The sequence below is a fragment of the Pleurodeles waltl genome, chromosome 6 (assembly GCF_031143425.1).
Source record: "Pleurodeles waltl isolate 20211129_DDA chromosome 6, aPleWal1.hap1.20221129, whole genome shotgun sequence".
NCBI lineage: Eukaryota > Metazoa > Chordata > Amphibia > Caudata > Salamandridae > Pleurodeles > Pleurodeles waltl.
This window is the reverse complement of record NC_090445.1, coordinates 326,149,550-326,170,394: the sequence shown is the minus strand read 5'-3', so window position 1 is coordinate 326,170,394 and position 20,845 is coordinate 326,149,550. Positions and strand designations below refer to the sequence as shown.

General features: G+C 48.0%; 1 protein-coding gene across 1 annotated transcript in view; it reads right to left on the bottom strand.

The window, feature by feature from the left end:
- The window catches only part of IPO4 (importin 4), a 1,872,953-nt gene that overhangs the window by 1,400,620 nt on the left and 451,488 nt on the right, over positions 1 to 20,845 (bottom strand). The window contains exon 12 of the mRNA XM_069238173.1: positions 9,975 to 10,084. Coding sequence (XP_069094274.1) covers positions 9,975 to 10,084 — 110 coding nt within the window. The remainder of the gene's footprint in view (positions 1 to 9,974; positions 10,085 to 20,845) is intronic.

Below are 20,845 nucleotides of genomic sequence, written 5' to 3'. Positions count from 1 at the left end.
AATCTGTGTGGTGTGAACACTTTGTGAGGGAGTTGGTCTTGATTAGCCAATCGTCTAGGTACGGGAATACGTGTATATGCTGCCTTCTGATGTGTGCAGCTACTACTGCTAGGCATTTTGTAAATACTCTTGGTGCGGTTGTGATACCGAACGGCAACACTTTGAATTGGTAATGTATTCCCTTGAATACGAACCTTAGGTATTTCCTGTGCGAGGGATGTATCGGTATGTGGAAATACGCGTCCTTTAGATCGAAGGTTGTCATGTAGTCTTGTTGCTTTAGCAGTGGTAACACGTCTTGTAGCGTGACCATGTGAAAGTGGTCTGATTTGATGTAAGTGTTTAGTGTTCTGAGATCTAGGATTGGTCTCAGTGTTTTGTCCTTTTTTGGTATTAGAAAGTACAGTGAGTAAACTCCCGTGTTTTTTTGTGTACATGGTACCAATTCTATTGCGTCCTTTTGCAGTAATGCTTGAACTTCTAGTTCTAGAAGGTCTAGATGTTGTTTTGACATATTCTGTGTTTTTGGTGGGACATCTGGAGGGAGTTGGAGAAATTCTATGCAATAACCATGTCGGATAATTGCTAAGACCCAAGTGTCTGTTGTTATCTCCTCCCAAGATTTGTAAAACTGACTTAGTCTTCCCCCCACTGGTGTTGTGTGAAGGGGTTGAGTGACTTGTGAGTCACTGTTTGGTTGGAGGGGTTTTTGGACTTTGAAATTTTCCCCGGTTTCTAGGGAATTGTCCTCCTCTATACTGGCCCCGAAAGCCTCCCCTTTGGTACTGTCCCTGGTAGGTAGACGGTGTAGATTGTGAGGTGCTGGCTTGTGTGGCTTGACCCCGAAACCCCCCTCTGAAGGTTGTTTTGCGGAAGGTGCCGAAAGTGCCTCTGCCCTGCGGGGAATAGAGTGCGCCCATGGCCTTGGCTGTGTCAGTGTCCTTTTTCAATTTCTCAATTGCCGTGTCGACTTCGGGTCCAAACAATTGTTGTTCATTGAACGGCATATTGAGCACCGCTTGCTGTATTTCCGGTTTAAAGCCAGATGTGCGCAACCATGCGTGCCTTCTTATGGTTACTGCAGTATTTATTGTTCTTGCAGCTGTGTCCGCTGCGTCCATAGAGGAGCGTATTTGGTTATTGGAGATGTTTTGTCCCTCCTCAACCACTTGTTTTGACCGTTTCTGAAATTCCTTGGGTAGATGCTCGATGAGATGCTGCATCTCGTCCCAATGGGCTCTATCATATCGCGCTAGGAGCGCCTGAGAGTTGGCGATGCACCACTGGTTTGCAGCTTGTACTGCGACCCTTTTCCCAGGCGCGTCGAACTTGCGGCTCTCCTTATCCGGAGGTGGTGCCTCGCCTGATGTGTGCGAGTTGGCTCTCTTGCAAGCTGCCCCTACCACGACTGAATCTGGTGGCAGCTGTGAGGTGATAAAAGTAGGGTCCGTGGGCGGTACTTTATATTTTTTCTCCACCCTTGCAGTTATCGCTCTACTCTTGACAGGTTCTTTGAAGATCTGCTTTGCGTGCCTTAGCATTCCTGGAAGCATAGGCAGGCTTTGGTAGGTGCTATGGGTGGAAGAGAGGGTGTTGAAAAGGAAGTCATCCTCGACAGGTTCTGCGTGTAACGACACGTTATGGAACTCTGCTGCCCTAGCTACCACCTGTGCATACGCTGTGCTGTCCTCAGGTGGTGAGGGCTTGGTAGGGTACGACTCAGGACTATTGTCTGATACTGGGGAGTCGTATAGGTCCCAAGCGTCTTGGTCATCTTGGCTCATGACGGTATGAGCCGGTGAATGTGACGGAGTCTGTGCCGGTGATACATGAGTTACAGGTGGAGGAGAGGGTGGCGGGGTTACCTTTTTAACCACTTTTGTTTGTGGTGCTTGTTCCTGTGTTTGGAACTCGAGTCTCCTTTTTCTCCTGATTGGGGGAAGGGTGCTGATTTTCCCTGTCCCACTTTGTATGAAGATCCTCTTTTGTGTGTGGTCCACGTCAGTGGTCTGCAACTCTTCCTCAAATCTGTGCTTGCGCATTTGAGAGGACAGTGATTGTTCCTCTGAATACGAGCTGGCAGTCGGTTCGGTTGCCGGTCGTTTTGGCACCGAAACTGTGTCTTTGCTTGTTTTCGGCTCCGAGGAGAATTTCCTCTTTTTCGGAGTCGAGCCTTCTCGGCGTCGATCCTCCTCGGTGCCGCAGTCTCTGCGTCGAGCAGCTTCGGTTCCGCTGTCTCGGCGTCGATCTTTTTCGGCAGCAGTGTCTCGGTCCCGAGATTGCTGCATGCCTGTGTCTCGACCCGAGTCGGACGATCTCGGCACCGGTTCGGCCTTTTTCGGTGCCGATGGTCGGTCACCTACTTTATGGGTTGAGCCATGGCCTGTTGGCATCCCCTGGGCCTGGTTTGTTTTCTTGTGTGGTGCTTGCTTCGACGTCTTACTCACGGTTTCTTCGACGTCGAATCCGTCCGAGTCCGATTCATGAATGGAGAAGGCTTCCTCTTCTCCTTGTTCCTCGAACCCTCGTTGTCCTGTCGGCGTGGCCGCCATCTGTAATCTTCTGGCTCGCCGGTCACGGAGCGTTTTTCGGGACCGAAACGCACGACAGGCCTCACACGTCTCTTCCTTGTGCTCGGGCGACAGGCACAAGTTACAGACCAAATGTTGGTCTGTATATGGAAATTTATTGTGGCATTTAGGACAGAATCGGAACGGGGTCCGTTCCATCAGTGTCGATCTTACACGCGGTCGGGCCGACCAGGCCCCGACGGGGATCGAAATTACCCCGAAGGGCTACCGGAGCTCTTCACAATTCGGTGTCGATTCTATTCTAACCCGATACCGAACGAAACAATACCGATGTAGTTTTCCGAAGTTATGACTATCTTTCCGTCCCGAAACCCGGAGCGAAAAGGAACACGTCCGAACCCAATGGCGGAAAAAAAACAATCTAACATGGAGTCGACGCCCATGCGCAATGGAACAAAGGAGGAGGAGTCCCTCGGTCTCGTGACTCGAAAAGACTTCTTCGAAGAAAAACAACTTGTAACACTCCGACCCAACACCAGACGGCGGACTATGCACAACATGTGTATCTGCAGCTACACATGCCACTGAACGTTTAGTTATGTTTCTCAGGTAAGTAAAGCACTTCCACAGTCGGTCTCCTGGGAAAAGGTAGCCCACCGTTGGGGGGTTCAAGGCAACCCCAAAGTCACTGCACCAGCACCACAGGGCCAGTCAGGTGCAGAGGTCAAAGGAGGGCCCAAAACACATAGGAGCCTATGAGGAACAGAGGTGCTCTGGTTCCAGTCTACTAGCAGGTAAGTACCTGAGTCCTCGGGGAGCAGACCAGAGGGGGTTCGTAGAGCACTGGGGAGGACACAAACAGGCACACAGCGGCACAGGGGCGTCTGCATGCAGTGTGCAAAGTAGGCGTCGGGTTTGCTATTGAAAGTAATAGAGGGACCCAGGGGTCACTTAGGCGATGCAGGCAGGGCACAGGGGGGCTTCTTGGGCCAGCCACCAACTGGGCTAGGAAGAAGGCCACCTGCTGGTCACTCATGCACGGGAAGGTGGTTCCTCTCGGTCCTGGGGGCTGCGGGTGCAGTGCTTGGTTCAGGCGTTGGGTTCCTTTTTACTAGGCAGTTACGGTCAGGGGGAGCCTCTGGATGCTCTCTGCAGGTGTCGTTGTGGGGGTGGAGCGACTCATTGTACTCACATCGTCGTAGTCGCCTGGGAGTCCTCTCTGCGGTGTTTGTTCTCTGGAGCTCGAGCCAGGAGCGTGGGGTGCAGACTGAGAAGTCTCACGCTTCTGGCGGGAAGATAGAGTTCCTTGGAAGTTACTAAAATGTTGCAAAGTTGTTGCTGTTTTTGAACAGTGCTGCTGTTCTCGGGAGTTTCTTGGTCCTTCGGGTTCAGGGCAGTTCTCCGAGTCCTCAGAGGTCGCTGGTCCCTGTTGGATGAGTCACTGTGCAGGTTCTTTGAGTCTGGAGACAGGCCAGTAGGGCTGGGGACAAGTCAGTTGTCGGCTCCGTCGTCTCTGCGGGGCTTTCAGGTCAGCAGTCCTCATTTATTCAGGTTGCAGTAATCTGATTTCCTGGGTTCAGGGTCAACCCTAAATACTAAATGTAGGGGTGTGTTTAGGTCTGGGGGGCAGTAGCCAACGGCTACTGTCCTGGAGGGTAGCTACACCCTCTTTGTGCCTCCTCCCTGAGGGGAGGGGGCACATCCCTATTCCTATTGGGGGAATCCTCCAATCTCAAGATGGAGGATTTCTAAAGGCAGGAGTCACCTCAGCTCAGGGCACCTTAGGGGCTGTCCTGACTGGTGGGTGGCTCCTCCTTGTTTTCCTCATTATCTCCTCCAGCCTTGCTGCCAAAAGTGGGGGCAGTGGCTGCAGGGGCGGGTATCTCCACTAGCTGGATGCCCTGGGGTGCTGTAACAAAAGGCATGAGCCTTAGAGGCTCACCGTCAGGTGTTAAAGTTCCTGCAGGGGGAGGTGCACTATACCACAGGTGAGGGCAAAGTTGCATGAGCACTATGCCCCTACAGTGTCTAAGCCAAACCTTAGACATTGTAAGTGCAGGGTAGCCATAAAGAGTATATGGTCTGGGAGTCTGTCAAACACGAACTCCACAGTTCCATGATGGCTACACTGAAATCCGGGAAGTTTGGTATCACACTTCTCAGCACAATAAATGCACACTGATGCTAGTGTGGGATTTATTGTAAAATACACCCAGAGGGCATCTTAGAGATGCCCCCTGAATACCAGTCCAACTACTAGTGCTAGGATGACCAGTTTCTGCTAGCCTGCCACAACCAGACGAGTTTCTGGCCACATAGGGAGAGTGCCTTTGTCACTCTGTGGCCAGGAACAAAGCCTGTACTGGGTGGAGGTGCTTCTCACCTCCCCTACAGGAACTTTAACACCTGGTGGTGAGCCTCAAAGGCTCCTGCCTGTTGTTCCAGCATCACAGGACAACCCAGCTAGTGGAGATGCCTGCCCCTCTGGACACAACCCCCACTTTTGGCAGCAAGTCCAGAGACCAGTCATGACAGCCCCTAAGGTGCCCTGAGCTGAGGTGACCCCTGCCTTTAGAAATTCTCCATCTTGAGATTGGAGGATTCCCCAAATAGAATAGGGATGTGCCCCCTCCCCCTCAGGGAGGAGGCACAAAGAGGGTGCTACTGCCCCCCTGACCTAAACACACCCCTACATTCAGTATTTAGGGGTGACCCTGAACCCAAGAGATCAGATTCCTACAACCTGAAGAAAGGTGTCACGATTCACCCTGGGCTTACCGTCGAGGTTGGAGAGAGGTGGTGAGTGGCCTCGGTTCCTGCAGGTCCTGCTTTGGCCGAGGTAGGGGTGACCCCTTCCGGTAGCCACAGTGCTTTTTGACAATACTAAGCCACCACAGTCCGTGCCCTCCAGAAGGAGTCCCAGAGGAAAAACCCCAAAAGGGTAAAAAACCTCCAACAGGAACTCCCTGAAACAGAAGGAGGACACAAGGACGTTAGGACTTAAGATTCTGGAATTCAGGAATTCTGGAGACGGAAAAACAGATCAAGAACAACTGGCGCCACAAGAGGAAACCAGCCGGAGCGTGACTACCACCACAGGAGTGTTGCAACGCAATGAGAAGAAAGATCGATTCCCCTTATATACCCCTAAACAGGAAGCAGAAAAACCACCATCTTGGTTTGGGAAAAAGATCAGAACTAGCATAGAAAACATGCTCCTAAGAAAAGGGAAAAAATGCATGCAGGGAAAAGAGGAAGTGAATAGCATGCTGGCAAGGGGAAAAGCATGCATAAAAATGAGCCATGTGCATGCATACGGCTTTTGACCGTGTAAAAGGTAAGTGGTGGCAAGGAGGGTTCCCCGGGGAATCCCTAATGTGTGTTTAGTTAATTACATATGCTGCGCATGCTGAGCGCGCCAAGCGCGGCAGGATCGAGACCCGACTCTGGGTCTTTTATCCTGCCGCGCCTGCCCTGGAACAGGCGGCCGGAGAAATGGGCCGCAGCGTGTGCCGCGACCCTGACTCCGAGCCGCAGCTTTTCCCACGTTCCCTGTATGTTGCACGGCAGCATCCCTAGGACGCTGCCGCAGCGCAACAAAATGAGGACTGCTAACCTGAAAGCCCCGCAGAGACCACGGAGACAACAACTGACTTGGCCCCAGCCCTACTGGCCTGTCTCCAGACTCAAAGAACCTGCACAGCGATGCATCCAGCGGGACCAGCGACTTCTGAGGACTCAAGAGGACTGCCCTGCACCTAAAGGACCAAGAAACTCCTGAGAACAGCAGCACTGTTCAGAAACTGTAACAACTTTGTAACTCTAAACCAACTTTTAAAAAGACTCTCCCTTCCCGCCGGAAGCATGAGACTTCACACTCTGCACTCGTCACCCCCGCCTCGAGTTCAGGAGAACCAACACTGCAGAGAGGACTCCCAGGCCACTCTAACAACGTGTACACCCTGAGTCCACCCCCTCTGCGCCCCCACAGCAATGCCTGGAGAGAGGACTCAGAGGCTCCCCCTGACCGTGACTGCCTAGTAACAAAGGAACCCGACACCTGGACCAAGCACTGCACCAGCAGCACCTAGGACCGAGAGGAACCACCTACCAGTGCAGGAGTGACCAGCAGATGGCCCTCATGCTAGCCCAGCCGGTGGCTGGCTCGAGAAGCCCCCCTGTGCCCTGTCTCCATCGCCTAAGTGACCCCCGGGTCCCCTCCATTGCTTTCAATAGCAAACCTGACGCCTACTTTGCCTACTGTATCCGGCTGCCCCTGTGCCGCTGAGGGTGTGTTTGGTGGGCTTGTGTGTGTGTCTCCCCCAGTGCTCTACAAAACGCCCCTGGTCTACTCCCCGAGGATGCAGGTACTTACCTGTAAAAAGACTAGGACCGGAGCACCCCTGTTCTTCATAGACACCTATGTGTTTTTGGGCCCTGCTTTGACCTCTGCACCTGACCGGCCCTGTGTTGCTGGTGCTGTGGCTTTGGGGTTGCCTTGAACCCCCAACGGTGGGCTGCCTATACCCAGGATACTGACTGTGTGAGTGCTTTACTTACCTGAGAAAACTAACCAAACTTACCTCCCCAGGAACTGTTGATTCTTGCAGTGTCCACTTTTAAAATAGCTTATTGCCATTTTAACAAAAACTGTGTGTACTACTGTTTTAAATCAAAGTTCTATACTTACCTCTGTGAAGTACCTTGCATTTTATGTACTTACCTAAAATCTTGAATCTTGTGGTTCTAAAATAAAGAAAATATATTTTCTATATAAAAATTATTGTCCTGGAGTTAAGTCTTTGAGTGTGTGCTTCATTTATTGCCTGTGTGTGTACAACAAATGCTTAACACTACCCTCTGATAAGCCTACGGCTCGACCACACTACCACCAAATAAAGCATTATTACTATCTAATTTTTCCACTATCAACCTCTAAGGGGGACTCTGTGCACACTATTTCTCACTTTGAGATAGTATATACCGAGCCAACTTCCTACAGTAACACAATCACTAGAGTACTGAATAGGCAATCCCCCAACTGGAGATAAGTAAACACACTATTATACATACATTAGCAGTCAGTAAGTAGCATAGAAAGCAATAAGCATTGGTAAAAGCAATAGCAAGTAGTGAGGGGCCTAGGAGAGGGCCGAACCATATACTAAAAAAGTGGAATGAGAAAGGCAGTCTCGCACCCAAGGAAGTGGAATCAGTAGAGGGGAGCTGGAGGAACTAGGAAACCCAAGAGTTGAGTACCAGAGTGACCCCCTAGCGACCAGGAGAGGAGAGGTGGATACCTCGCTTGCCCCAAAAACAGTAGGACGACTTTGGAAAACGATTGTGCAAGACCCAGACAAGACTGAAAGAACCCAAAGGTGGATCCTGACACAAGAGAACCTGCAAAGGAAGGGAACAAGTTCAGTTCCTGATGCAGTGTCTGGTTGTGGCAGGAGCCAGTGCAGCACAGGAGCAGAAGAGGAGTTCCAGATGTGATACAAGTCATGTCCCACGTCTGCGGTCTTGATGCTCTATGTCAGTGGTGCTGGAAAACCACCAATAAGCCTAATCAAATGCAGGAGTCAGAGAAGAAGGTTTTGCAAGGCTGCAGAGGACTAGCAAGGTCCAGGGAACTTGACCTAAATCGGGGCATCTGGGGTGACCCTCAGCATCTGGGAGTGTCACAAGAAGAGGAGGCAGCCCCCACAGGCAACCCACTGGCAGCAGGCAAGGAGTTGCAGTGAGGCCCAAACACCTGAAGGGGAGTCCCACGTCGCTGGAGAAGCAGGCAGGAGACTGTGCTTTGCAGGAGTGAGTGCTGGAGGCCGGGGCTGCAAGGAGCCTGAATTTCCCTTGGAGGAGGAACAAACAAGCCTTGGTAGCTGCAGGAGTCACAGTGCACAGGGGTACTGTCCTGCAAGGAGAACCAAGGGCTTACCATCTCCCAAGTTGGACAGCTGGTAGAAAGAACCAATGGGACCACTCCAGACCACCACCTGTGATGCAGGAACCATGCAGCTTCAGAGGAGAGAAGATTCACGCAGCCTGTCGTCATTGCAGTTGGATGCAGGGGAGTGACTCCTTCCCTCCGAGGGAGATTCCTTCTTACTTCTTGTGCAGGATGAAGACTCCTCATCCTCAGAGGATGCACAGCCAGGGAAATGTTGCAGTTGCTGGAAGGAGCCGGGGAAACAATGTTGCAGAGTGGAGTTGTTGTAGACTGGCAGTTCCTGGAGAGACCAGCTGCAGTCCCAGTGGCTATAAGATGAAGTAAACAATGCAGACGAGTCCTGCTGTATGTTGAATCTGAGCACCCACTCAAGGGGGAGACCCTAAATAGCCCAAGAAGGGGGGAGTGGTCACCTTAGAGGAAGACCTCCTATCAGGAGGGGGCTGTGACGTCACCTGCCTGACCTAGCCACTCAGCTGCTCCCAGGGGCCTCTGCCCACCTTGGTTTCAAGATGACAGAATCACATGGCCACCTGGAGGAACTCTATCCTATGCTCTGGGCTAGGAGGGCCTACCATAGGGGGTGACCTGTAGTGAAATGATGCATGCACCTTTTCACGCAGGCTGCAATGGCAGGCCTGCAGATACATTTAGCAAGAGGTCCCATGGGTGGCACAATACATGCGGCAAGCCCATGGGGAACCCCTGGTGCCCCAATGCCTAGGGCATCCAAGTACCATATACTAGGGACTTGCATGGGGGCACCAGTATGCCATTTGTGGGGTGTGCAAAGACCTAAGCAACCACATTTAAAGGGAGAGAGCACAATCACTTGGTCCTGGTTTGCAGGATCCCAGTCAAAACACACAGACAGCAGACAAAAAGTGTGGGTAACCATGCCAAAAAGAGGGTGCTTTCCTGCAGGGTGCATGCACCTTTTCACGCATGCTGCAAATGGCAGACCTGTAGACATTCTGCATGGGCTCCCTTGGGTGACATAATGCATGCTGCAGACCAAGGAAGACCCCTGGAGCAGCAATGTCCTGGGTACCTAAGTACCATATACTAGGGTCTTACAGGGGTACACCATTATGCCAATTGTGGGGTGTAAAGGGTACCAAGGCAACCAAATTTAGAGGAGAGAGCACAACCACTGGGGTCCTAGTTAGCAGGGTTCCAGTGAAAACACTCTACGCACAATGACAAAAGGTGGGGGTAACCATGCCAAAAAAAGAGTGACTTTACTACACAAATACAGCAGGAAAGGTGACACAGTGAACAACAAATTTAGGGAAAAGTGACCCAATCTGCATTACTGAGTAGCACTTAAGTACACCAAAGAGGAGGGGTAAAGTGAAGAGAGCAGGAGCACCGTTACAAGATGGAAATGGTAGTTGAATTAAGCTTTAGAAGCTGGCCATGATAAGCTTCACACAGAAAGTCCCAGGGTCACAGAACATTAATGGCAATATCAAGATATAGAAATGTCTTACTTGTGTCTGATGTGGTCTGCACACCCTTCACTGATCACTGCTAGGCACATCAGGGCAGCTTTACGCTGATACGGATTCCCACTCAGCAATGCTGGTTCCATCAGGGGGCTCTGGATAGAGAAAAGCAAACAGTGCTAAGAAAAAGTAAACGCGACGAGCAATGAGTGGAAAGGTTAAAAAGGAGAACAAAGTTTGATGTGAGCGGCAGATAAAGTAGTATAAAAACAGACGTGCAATGGGAGAATGTAATATGTGAGGGGAATAACAAGAACGAAGTCAGGGGAATGAAAGGTAGAATAGAGGTCATGGAAAAGGGATATGCCACACCAAAAACGTATCAATAATGTAAGGGTGGTGTGCGAGAAAAAGTACTAATAGGAAAATTGGAAGAAAGCGATCAAGTGGAAAATATGGCAGGTGGGGGAGGAGAGAGAGAGATAGCTGCAAAGGATGGGTAGTGTGAGAAATCCATTATGTCACCAGTATCAAATGTATTTCTTGCGACTTGATATGTAGTATACTATTAAATCTATTTATGCTTCTAATGAAGTTTAGCCTTGTGAACGAACACTTTTAGCTTAGCCGGATTTTTAACTTTCCATCACGGATATCTTAGTTAAATTCGCCAACACTGAATATTTTCAATCTTACAGTTCCCGTGTTTAAAATAACCTAAACGCCCTTAGGTGAACTAAGCGGCCCCTTAAATTACAGCCTTCCTCAATGAAAAATATTGTAAACGCGGGGAGGAATACAGCCCTCCTGAAAGACAAAATACAGTAAATGCTGAAGAGGAAGGCAGTTCTAAAAGGAAACAAGCATATGTGAGAGCTAGGCATTGTTAATGTAAGACTTATTTTATTTAGCATTGGTTTGACACCTAAATCGCAATCCTTGGCTTTTTGTTCAAATGTGAAACTACGACTGTACCACGTTTCATCTGAAGGCCAAGCAAACAAGCCAACAAACTACCTTTGTACTTCAGGGCTGACAGAGGTAACAAAAACAAAACAGTTATGTACAGCGGGAGGAATGAGATGCAGGAAAATTACACGAGGGAGGCGTGGGGGAGGAATGAGGGATTCCGGCAGTGGGGCTTTCACTTCCCTGGGACAGACACCACATCAAAACACGTGGCAGATTAATAAACAAATATTTGCTGGAAACTGAAAAGATCGGATATTTTCCTGTCATAGGCAAATGCCTTTAATTGGCCTTTGGCAACCTTTCCACCCTGCGCTGGTAGTTGGCACGGGTGCTGGCCACCATGGGTGGCACCGCTCCTCTGCTGTGTGACTTGGCAGCTCTGGCCACTTTAAACACTATCAAAATCACCAGCCTTCTGAGCAGAACGTGCAGGGTGTGCCCGGAGGTGTGACACATCGAACGGAATGTGAAAGGATTACCGTCTTTTATCAGACAGGCCGAGCTACTGAATTTTTTTTTTTAATCTTGGGTGAGCTATGGACGGCCCAATATTTTTATCGCTTCTGGAGGGAGAGTACAAACCCTAGATTACATCATATCTACTTTCAAACAGGTACCCCGATACAAAGGCGAGATTCTGTGTTTATACAGACAGAGCATGTAGTTACTTGAAAGTAATAGACAATATTTGTACATTGCTTTTTTACATAAAAGCCTTGAATTATGAATTCCCAAATGAGGGTGCGATGCTGCTTTGGTAATTAAATGAATATGCTATACTAGGGACCCTTTTCAAATCTCTCCCTCAGTACAATGCATTCTGATTTAGCAGTCTTTAGGTTTATTGAGCTGAATGTGTCTAAACATACAAATCTGAATTATTTTAATACATTTCTCTCAAGTTATTCCTTTGAGTGTGTGAGTAGCAGAATTGATGTCGTGAGTACAACAACTGCTTTGCACTTCTCCAAGACTAGCCTAACTCCTCGAGCAAGCTACCTCCAAAAGATTAGTACATTAGGTGATCTAGTTTTAGCCCTGTAAGCCAATGTGTGGTTGCCTGGACCCGTTGCACAGTGGGCCTAGCTTTGCACGCTACATAGAGGGCCAGTCTCCTACATCTACGTTCATTATAGTGCTGTTGTAGCTGACAGCACAGAAAGATAGCTTTAATCACAAAATGGCTCATATTTCTTGGGAAAACGCCCTTACAACATTGTCTTTACCATGCCAAGTATTTACAACAAAGCCTTTACCACACATGATTTCATGATATGTGTTTATCACACATGGTAAGCATATGTAAATTAAGTGTGTATATTAGGGGATAAGCATGGATTTAGGGATGGTTAGTGTTAAATAGAGTTAAGGGTAATTTTAGGATTTAGAGGTGGATAGTGGTAAAAGGATGCAAGGGTGATTTTAGAGTTTATGGATGGGTAGTAGTGAAGCAATATAAGGGTACTTTTAGGGTTTAGAGGTGTGTAGTGGTAAACAGAGCTAAACGTAATTTTAGAGTTTAGAAGTGGGTAGTTGTAAAGGGATGTAAGCATTCTGTGTGTTGTAGTCTCAGTGCTTCTATCAAATTAATGAGATAAAAAGAAACCCAATGATTTGTGAGTTTAAAGTGTAGGACTGGAGGTAATGACTGTGATTACATGGGAATGAATATTTCATTCTATACACAGACAAAAGATTCTGATCCCTTCAGGTTTCCATGGGAGAAAGCTTCCTAAACGGGAAGGGGCCTACACAGAACTGCTGGAATTGGCATCTAAATTTCAAAGTGTCAGGGTTACAACCCTCCTGTCCTTTGCACAGAAGTTCTGAGACACATTATTAAGTGAAAATGTTAAAACCACATTTCTACCAGACTTTTGAGAAAAAAGAGCATGGAAAGTAAGCAAGAGTAGGTTAACATAACATAACTCTACACATTACCCACAGTCGAGCTCCAAAGAATGCCTACCCTATGAGACACAGGATGCCTTATAATCAATTTCCATTTGACGTCCCTCAACAAGATACCACCTTTCACTCCACACAGCCTGGAAGATAGTTGCAGGCAGCGTAGCACACAGCCATCACATTCATGGCAGCTCACTATGGGCTAATCTCTCCTCTAGTCTATTATTGCAACTATAAAAAAAACTTTGCAGTGAGACTGGCTGTGGTGTAGAACCAGTAGGGCCTTTTACTGGCTTGCAGGTTGTCTCTTTCACAACAGTTGGTTGCCACTTAGTACAGGAGATCAAATCATATACCCCTAAGCATGTGCTCTACGCTCCCTCTTCCAAACCTGAGTACCCACCCCCAAAGAACAAGTTACTTAGCTTTGGCAATAGTATCTGGTAGAGACAATATCTTGCTGCAGATTCCTTACCTTTGAATTTCCTAGGTGCTGGATCCGGAAACCTTTGTGTGAGCACTACCACTGTGCGCTGTTGGGTGGCTTCGGTTGGTTCCACGCTGCGGCTTCAGCACCAGAAGTGACACATCACAGTCACCTATACAGGGACTATCCGGCGCACAGACATCAGTTCTTTTCACGGCTTTCCACACCAGAAGCGAAGAGCCATGAAGTGAACTGATGAATGTGTGTCAAATATACGGCCCTGAATAGGTGAAACAATCCTAGCCCTAGAAATCTGCAGACTAGGAAGGCAAAAGTAGGTCTATAAGAAATATAGAGCTAGATATTTTGTCTACCACAAAGCGTTACCAAAGGTAAGTAACGTGTTCATCTGATAGAGACTTCTAGCTGCAGATTCCTTACCTTTGAATAGATATTCAAGCCATATCCTCCTTGTAGGAAGCTGGCTCTCTATGTAGTGCACTAAAATGAAGTACACTCTAGGAATAGTCCAGAGGATCCCCAAAGGCTTGCAAAGGCAGAAATAGATAGGTCTAATGCTCCATATGTGGTAGTGTGGGCAAGTCGTTAGGCTTATCAAAGGAGTTTTCTACTTGCCTTTTCTCTTGGCAGTCTGGTCCACTATTTCGGGATCCAGCTCTCCTTTTTCTCTCGGAAGTTTGCTTTGTGCTGTTCTCTTGATGCATGCCCACTTAGGGATCCCGAGCATTGCTGCATGGGTCTTTAGTTCTACATCAGCCCAGGGGGACTGCTCTAGGTAATTTCTAAGCAGCCAATCTATTGGGCTGGATGAGGACACAACACACACAATCAAAGGTTACCATAGCCAATGGATAAAACTTTGTCTCATTGTCAGCATTGGTGACACGATATGACTTCCCTACCAGGGAACCAAGTGCTGAGTTACTATGGTAACACTAGCTCCTGTGTCCTTCAGTGCTTCCACTTTCTCACCATTAATCTAAGCGTGCGGTCTGTATTTTTGCATATTAGTCGGCCAGACAGCACAGGATAATTCTACCCCACCCAGAGTGAGTAATGTTGCCTCTGTGGGGTCACTGACATAGCCAGGTCACACCTCTTGGTGTTGGTTAGGCCTCTTTCTTTTGGTCTCCATCACCAGTGGTAGTTTTGGTCACCCTGGTCTTGACCCACTGGTACTGGTCTGCCTTCCTCCCCAATTCTTGAGGGGAAAGTGGACCCAGGTCTACCAGATGTCGATGTAGCCTATCACTGAAACATTTACTCAGCAGATGCTCTTTTATGAACAGGTTCTACAGTCCATCATAATTTTGAACCTTGTTTCCAAGTAACCAACAACACAGCATATTTAATGAATTGTCCACAAAGTCTACCCAGGTTTGGCTCTGGGTTTTCCAAGCTTCCCTGAACTATATTCTGTACTCTTCAGTTGTAAATTTAAAACCCTGGGATTTTGAGTCCCCTTGAATATTATGCAGTATTCTTCAGTGGTAAATCCAAAGCCCCCAATCAGGGTACCCTTCATGAGGTAATAGGATTTAGCATCAGTTTCACTCGGTGTCCGGAGCCTATCCCTGCACTTTCCTGAGAACAATTCCTATAACAGAGTGCCCCAGTGCTTCTTTTGGACATCCTTCTTAATGCAAGCTCTTTCAACGGAAATTAACCATTTCTGGATATTATCTCCTTCTTGGTAGGAGGGGACAACTCCTTTTCGGAGTCTCAGATTGAAAGGTTTCTTTTCCTCCCTATTTATTAGTATGCTGCCACCAGAGATGGGTCCTAGGCCCAACTTTTTCTTTGTTTCTCTTTTTCCAAGAGCTGCCTTCTCCAAGACCAGTCTCTTGGTCAGCCTGGCAATATCCAGGTCTGTTTCTGTGGGTGTATTAGTGCTTCTGTGGTAGATGAGCTACCCTCATCTCTAAAGTCCACAGGGTCTTCATCCACCACAGATGCATCATCTATTTCATCTGGGGGATTATCTTTTTCATGCTGGGCCACCAGAAACCTAAGTTTCTCTGCTTTGGGGCTCTTTCCAGTATGAATTTTCTACAGTCTGCAGAGTCTCCTTAATTGGTCATAGCTATATGCCTCACAAAGTTCCAAGTCAAACTCCTGGTTTCTGGTCTCTGTATCAGACATGTTTACTTTACTAAAGATGGGACCTTTTAAGAATTTGGAATCCTCTTTTTGGGAAGGCGAACTAAATGACTCTTTAGAACTTTTTGCTAGAGTTGTAGGGTCCTAACCAGGGCCATAATTATTTAAAAATTTGTAAAAAAAAATGTTTAGTCAATTAAAATCTAAAATAACTAACGAACATTTGGGGAGTTATCAGTGTGTTCACAAAATTGACAAAAGTGGTATCATCAAATGCAGTCTTTATCCCACTGCTGATCCACCAAATGGCCCTCTATGTAGTGTGTAAAACTAGGCACACTGTGCAGGGAGTCCAGGCAACCACACCTTCATTTACAGAGGTAAACACTAGATCACCTAATGCTCTAATTTTTAAAGTAGTTTGGTTGAATAGTTAAGCCATTCTTGGAGCAGTGCAAAGTATTTGTTGTACTCACAGTATCAATCATGCGACACACACACTCAAAGGAATTACTCAAGAGCAATTTATAAAAATACTTCAGATTTGTATGTAATTTTTAAGACCAAGATTATCAAAATTGGTTAAGTACTATTTAAGTTATGAATTTTTCAGTTTGTAATAAATGTAGTCTTTCTGTGCTTAATTATGCACCATAGGAATCAATAGAAGGTCACCTATAAAAATGCATATAAAATCAGAGTTGCTTTACCAAGTTCAGCTTTGGCAGGTTGGTGGCAGTCGTCAGTGGGCACGCTGTGCCAGCAGGAGACGTTTGGTCACCGCCGGATCTGACAGGAGCAGCGTTGGAAAAACTCTTGGAGCTGGTGCAGGGCCACTGCAGGGGGCCACCTAGAAAGGTTCTGTGCAGATAAGTTTAGAGGTGGTTCCTTGGGGTCCCCTTGGGGTGTTGAGGTCCAAACGGGTGAGGGACCCTTAGAGCACAGCAGGTGCTTCATTGCAGGGCACAGGAGCTGCGCGCAAAGAGACACTTTGGATCTGGAGGTAGGTCGCGGGTCGTTTGCAGGCCAACGGGGCACTCTGGTATGGGGTGCGCCTGAAGTCCCTCGAATGAGGCTTTCTCCTGGTCCTTTTTCAGCCCCGGGTGGGCTGGTTTTCCTGGTGTCCAACATCAGCTGACCAATAACCAGGGTGTTGGCACGGTTCGACCACAGGAGGGTGCAGTGCCACCAAACTTGGCACACTCGCAGGGTTTGTCACGGGTTCGGGAGTTAGCGCTGGTCATGAAGTGAGCCTCACTGGTTCGATGGTTTATTCTTGTTGTAGAGTAGTACCTCCAATATGCAGGGAGTTCCTGGGCGACTGGAGAAGCCCGAGGTCCTCTGGGTCAGTCCAGTTATCCTGTGTTTATACTATATGAAAATGAGATATAGAGTGCACAGAGTCCAGGGGTTCCCAAGAGGCTTGACAGAGGCAATAATAGATAATACTAATGCTCTATTTTGTGGTAGTGTGGTCAAGCAGATAGTCTTATCAGAGCGTAGTAATAAGCATTTGTTGTACACACACAAGCAATAGAAGAAACACACACTTACTGTCTTAACTCCAGACCAATAGTTCATATAAAAAAATATATTTTTGTTACTTTATTACTAGAACCACAAGATTCAGTTCAGAAGCAAATACCGTTGCAGGTAAGTACTTAGCATAGGCATCAATGTAACTTTGTTTCACTTTACTCAAGCAAACCGTTTTTAAGAAAAAAGAGAATATCTATTTTAAAAGTGGACATTGCATTTACAGAACAGTTCCTGGCGGAAGAAAATAAAGTACAGTTTTAGAGGTAAGTACACGACTTACAGTTCCAGTCTCCGGGGAATAGGTAGTCCACCGTTGGGGGTTCAAGTCAACCCCAAACACCCACCATCAGCAACACGCGCCGGCCGGATGCAGCGGTCAAATTTGAGCAATTTTAACGTGGGCTCTTATGGAGACAGAGGGTACTCGGAATTCGGTCTACCAGCAGGTAAGTACCCGCGGCTCAGAGGGCAAGCCAGGGGGGTGGGATTAGAAGAGCACTGGAGAGGCCATACGTAAGCACCAAACATGCATCCTCAGCGGCACAGGGGCAGCCGGGTGCAGAGTGCAAACAGGACGTCGGGTTCCCAATGCTGGTCTATGAGGGGATCCCAGGGGACACTTAGAGGCTGCAGGTGAAGGCCAGGGGGGTGTCTCGGGCACACCACCGGTCATACAGGGAAGAGGGCCACCTTCTGGTCGATGCTGCACCAGAGGTCAGGTTCTCCAAGGCCTGGGGGCTGCGGGTGATGTGTGTCCTTTAGGCGTTCGATACTGTAATCCGGAGGTCACGGTCAGGGGTAGTCCTCTGGATTCCCTCTGCAGGCGTCATGGTGCAATATTTGGTGGGTTTAACCCAGGGTTGGCTTTTGCTCCCAATCACCTGATGACCCTTTCTTGCTGGATAGACCACCTGGGCACGGGCCGTTGGCATCAGGTGCACAGGGGTCAGGACTGACGCGGGTGGGGTGGGGGGGGTGTAGAGGGGGGTGCATAAGTCTAAGAATGGACTTGGACACTGTAGGGGCATATTGCTAATACAGCTATGCCCTCACCTGTGGTATAGTGCACCCTGCCTTAGGGCTGTAAGGCCTGCTGGAGGGGTGACTTACCTTTGCCACAGGCAGTGTTTTGTGGGCATTGCTCCCTGAGGGGGATGCTACGTCGACTTTGCCTTTTTCTTCCCACCAACACACACAATCTGCACTGGGAGTGTGCATATGTTAGGTGAGGGGTCCCTTAGGGTGGCACAACACATGTTGCAGCCCTTAGGGACCTTCCCTGGTCACATGGCCCTTGGTACCACTGGTACCCTTTACAAGGAACTTATCTGTATGCCAGAGGTGTGCCAATTGTTGAAACAATGGTACATTTTTAAGGAAACAACAGTGGTTCAAAACCCCACCCCCACCCCCAATATCCAGTTTCTCCTCAGCTGCAATTGTCGGGTCCTGGGTGCAGTAAGCACATTTGGCACCTTTTCTTTGTATGGCAGGTCCACAGTTCTCGTGCTTTGGAGCTTCTTAGTGCTGGTCTTCTTTGTGTCCTTCAAATCTGATTAACTGGTCTAGGGGTGCCCATTAAATACTGAATTTAGTGGGCGTTTTAGGGGAAACATGGTAGTGTCCAATGGGTCACATACCTTTGGGCGGCTACACCCACCACAGTGACCATTTCTAGAGGGAAGGTCTCTTCCCTATCTTTGATTGGCTATTAAGATGGAGGAAAATGAAATTGAGTGTCCATCTCACAGGCAACACATTAGGGTTGGTGCATGCTAGGTGCGGCCACTCCTCCTACCCTTTGTGTAGTTTCCCACCTTTGCTCCCGCCAAAAGTGGGGGCTTGCAAGGGGGAGGCCACCTGCTGCTAGCAGCAGGCCTGAGGGTTGAGTTTCAAAGACGATAAGCCTTTTGAAGCTCACCAGAAGGGCAGCGCACATTCCTGAGGGAGGGGGTGTTAGCAACTCCACCCAGGAAGGGTGGGCAATACCAGAGAGCAGGAGCTCTCACCCCAGGGGTTCAGATTTGTGTCTGGAGGTGGCAGGCTGGTTAAAACCAGTCAGCAACTATGCCAGGGTAGTTCGCTTTTGCAGGGGGCACCTCTAAAGTGACCCCTGGGTACTATTAGGGAAAAGTCAATATTGGTATAACTTTGGATTTATCATTCTGAGTTGTTTGATACAAAACAACCCAGGGTTCAGAGTGGCCATCATGTAGCTGAGGAAACAGTGTTGACCACTGTTCAGCACATGTAATAAAATGGCTGCTCTGTCACTCACTATGTCCCAGGTTTGGCAAGGACACAGTGGGGGCATATTGCTTATGCAGCTATTCCCTCACATATGACATGGTGCACCCTGCCTTAGGACTGGAAGGCCTGCCAGAGGGGTGTCTTACCCATAGTATATGCAGTGTACGACAGACAGGGCACACAGACAGTGTGCCATGTCGAGTTCACACCAGGACAGACGGCCTGCAAAGGCTGTGCTGGGTACATCTGGGTGCATGGCCCTAGAGGGTGACACAATCAATGCTGCTGCACTCAGGAGCCTACCCTTAGTACCTCATGCTCTGGGTACCTAAGTACCTTTTACTAGAGACCTATAGTGGTAGCTAAAGGTGTATCCAATTACCTTTACAATGTGTTAGGGAAAGAACACTGGCACTGAAAATCTGGTTAGTAGGATCCCAGTGCACTCCAGTTTAAGTTGCATGTAGAAGCAAGGCAAAAACATGGGGGGTACTGCAACAAAGTACCAATTTCCCACATCTTCATTGTTGCCGGTGTCTTTGTCGACGACCCCTCGCCGGTGAGTGCTGTGTCGACAGGGTCTTCAATAGGGATGGAAAGTTCAAATAAGTCATCGTCGATGGTGCCTCCGTCGAGTGGAGCCTTAAGATATTGGTGGTGACAAGCATCTTCGATGTAATTGGCAATGATGAGATTATCATCAGTGAACTTGCCATTGTAAAAGCTGATGTTTCCATCGTCAAAATCACCATTGATTGTGTTGATGAGTGCAGGGTCAACGGTACCGTCGTCGACGATGTTCCAGATTTCTTGGTTTCTGTCAATGCTAGAGATTGAGAAGCTCATTTTGGTATAGATTCCTTCAGAGAAGGAGTAGTGGGTTCGGACAATGATAGAGACAGGCTTTTCCAGTCTGGAGGTTAAACGGAGGTCCTCAATCCTCCTTTCATGCCCAATGTCAGTCTGTTTAGATTTTTTACTGAACGTTGCTGGTGGTGCTGAGGCAAGTTTCTCTCCAGTTTGACTCTTACTGGTAGTTCTGGCCCGTCACTAGTCATCACTCTCCTCCTCCGATAATGGGCATTCTCTGGTTTTCAGCTTCTGGAGCCACAGTAAAAGTCTGCCTTCCCTGTCCTTCAATGTTTTTGAGAAAAGGAGCAACATATTTTGCAGTCCTTCACCTTATACTCTGGATACAGGCAATTACATGCACTGTTTGTGTGGATCCTCTGAGCTGAGTCTTTTCTTTCCACAGGTATCACATGGCCTAAAAAGTCCTTTTCTTTTTTTTTTTAGAAACAAGTCACATTTTCCAGTCAAAATCAGTAGGTATAAGAACTAATGCTTCCATAGAAATAAAATCATTTGGAGAAACTGTGAGGAAAACAGTTTCAGCAAAGCTCAAAGAGACTCCCTTCACACGAAGTACAGTAGAAAATTTGCATTTCTTGGGAGTATACTAGAGTATGCTGTAGTCTGATTGGTTACAGGTCACATTTAGTCCTTTTTTGAAAAATGATGTAGACAGGCTACAGGCTAGTAACTGACATTTCATTCTTATTATGGCCTATGATACTCATGCATACTGCTTTATAAAGGTACCGTGGGACTCCCACTTTGACGTCGGGAATATTCAAGCATGTGAATCTATGAAATATCCAATACTAAACAAATTCATTCTAAAGCCCATCATAATCAT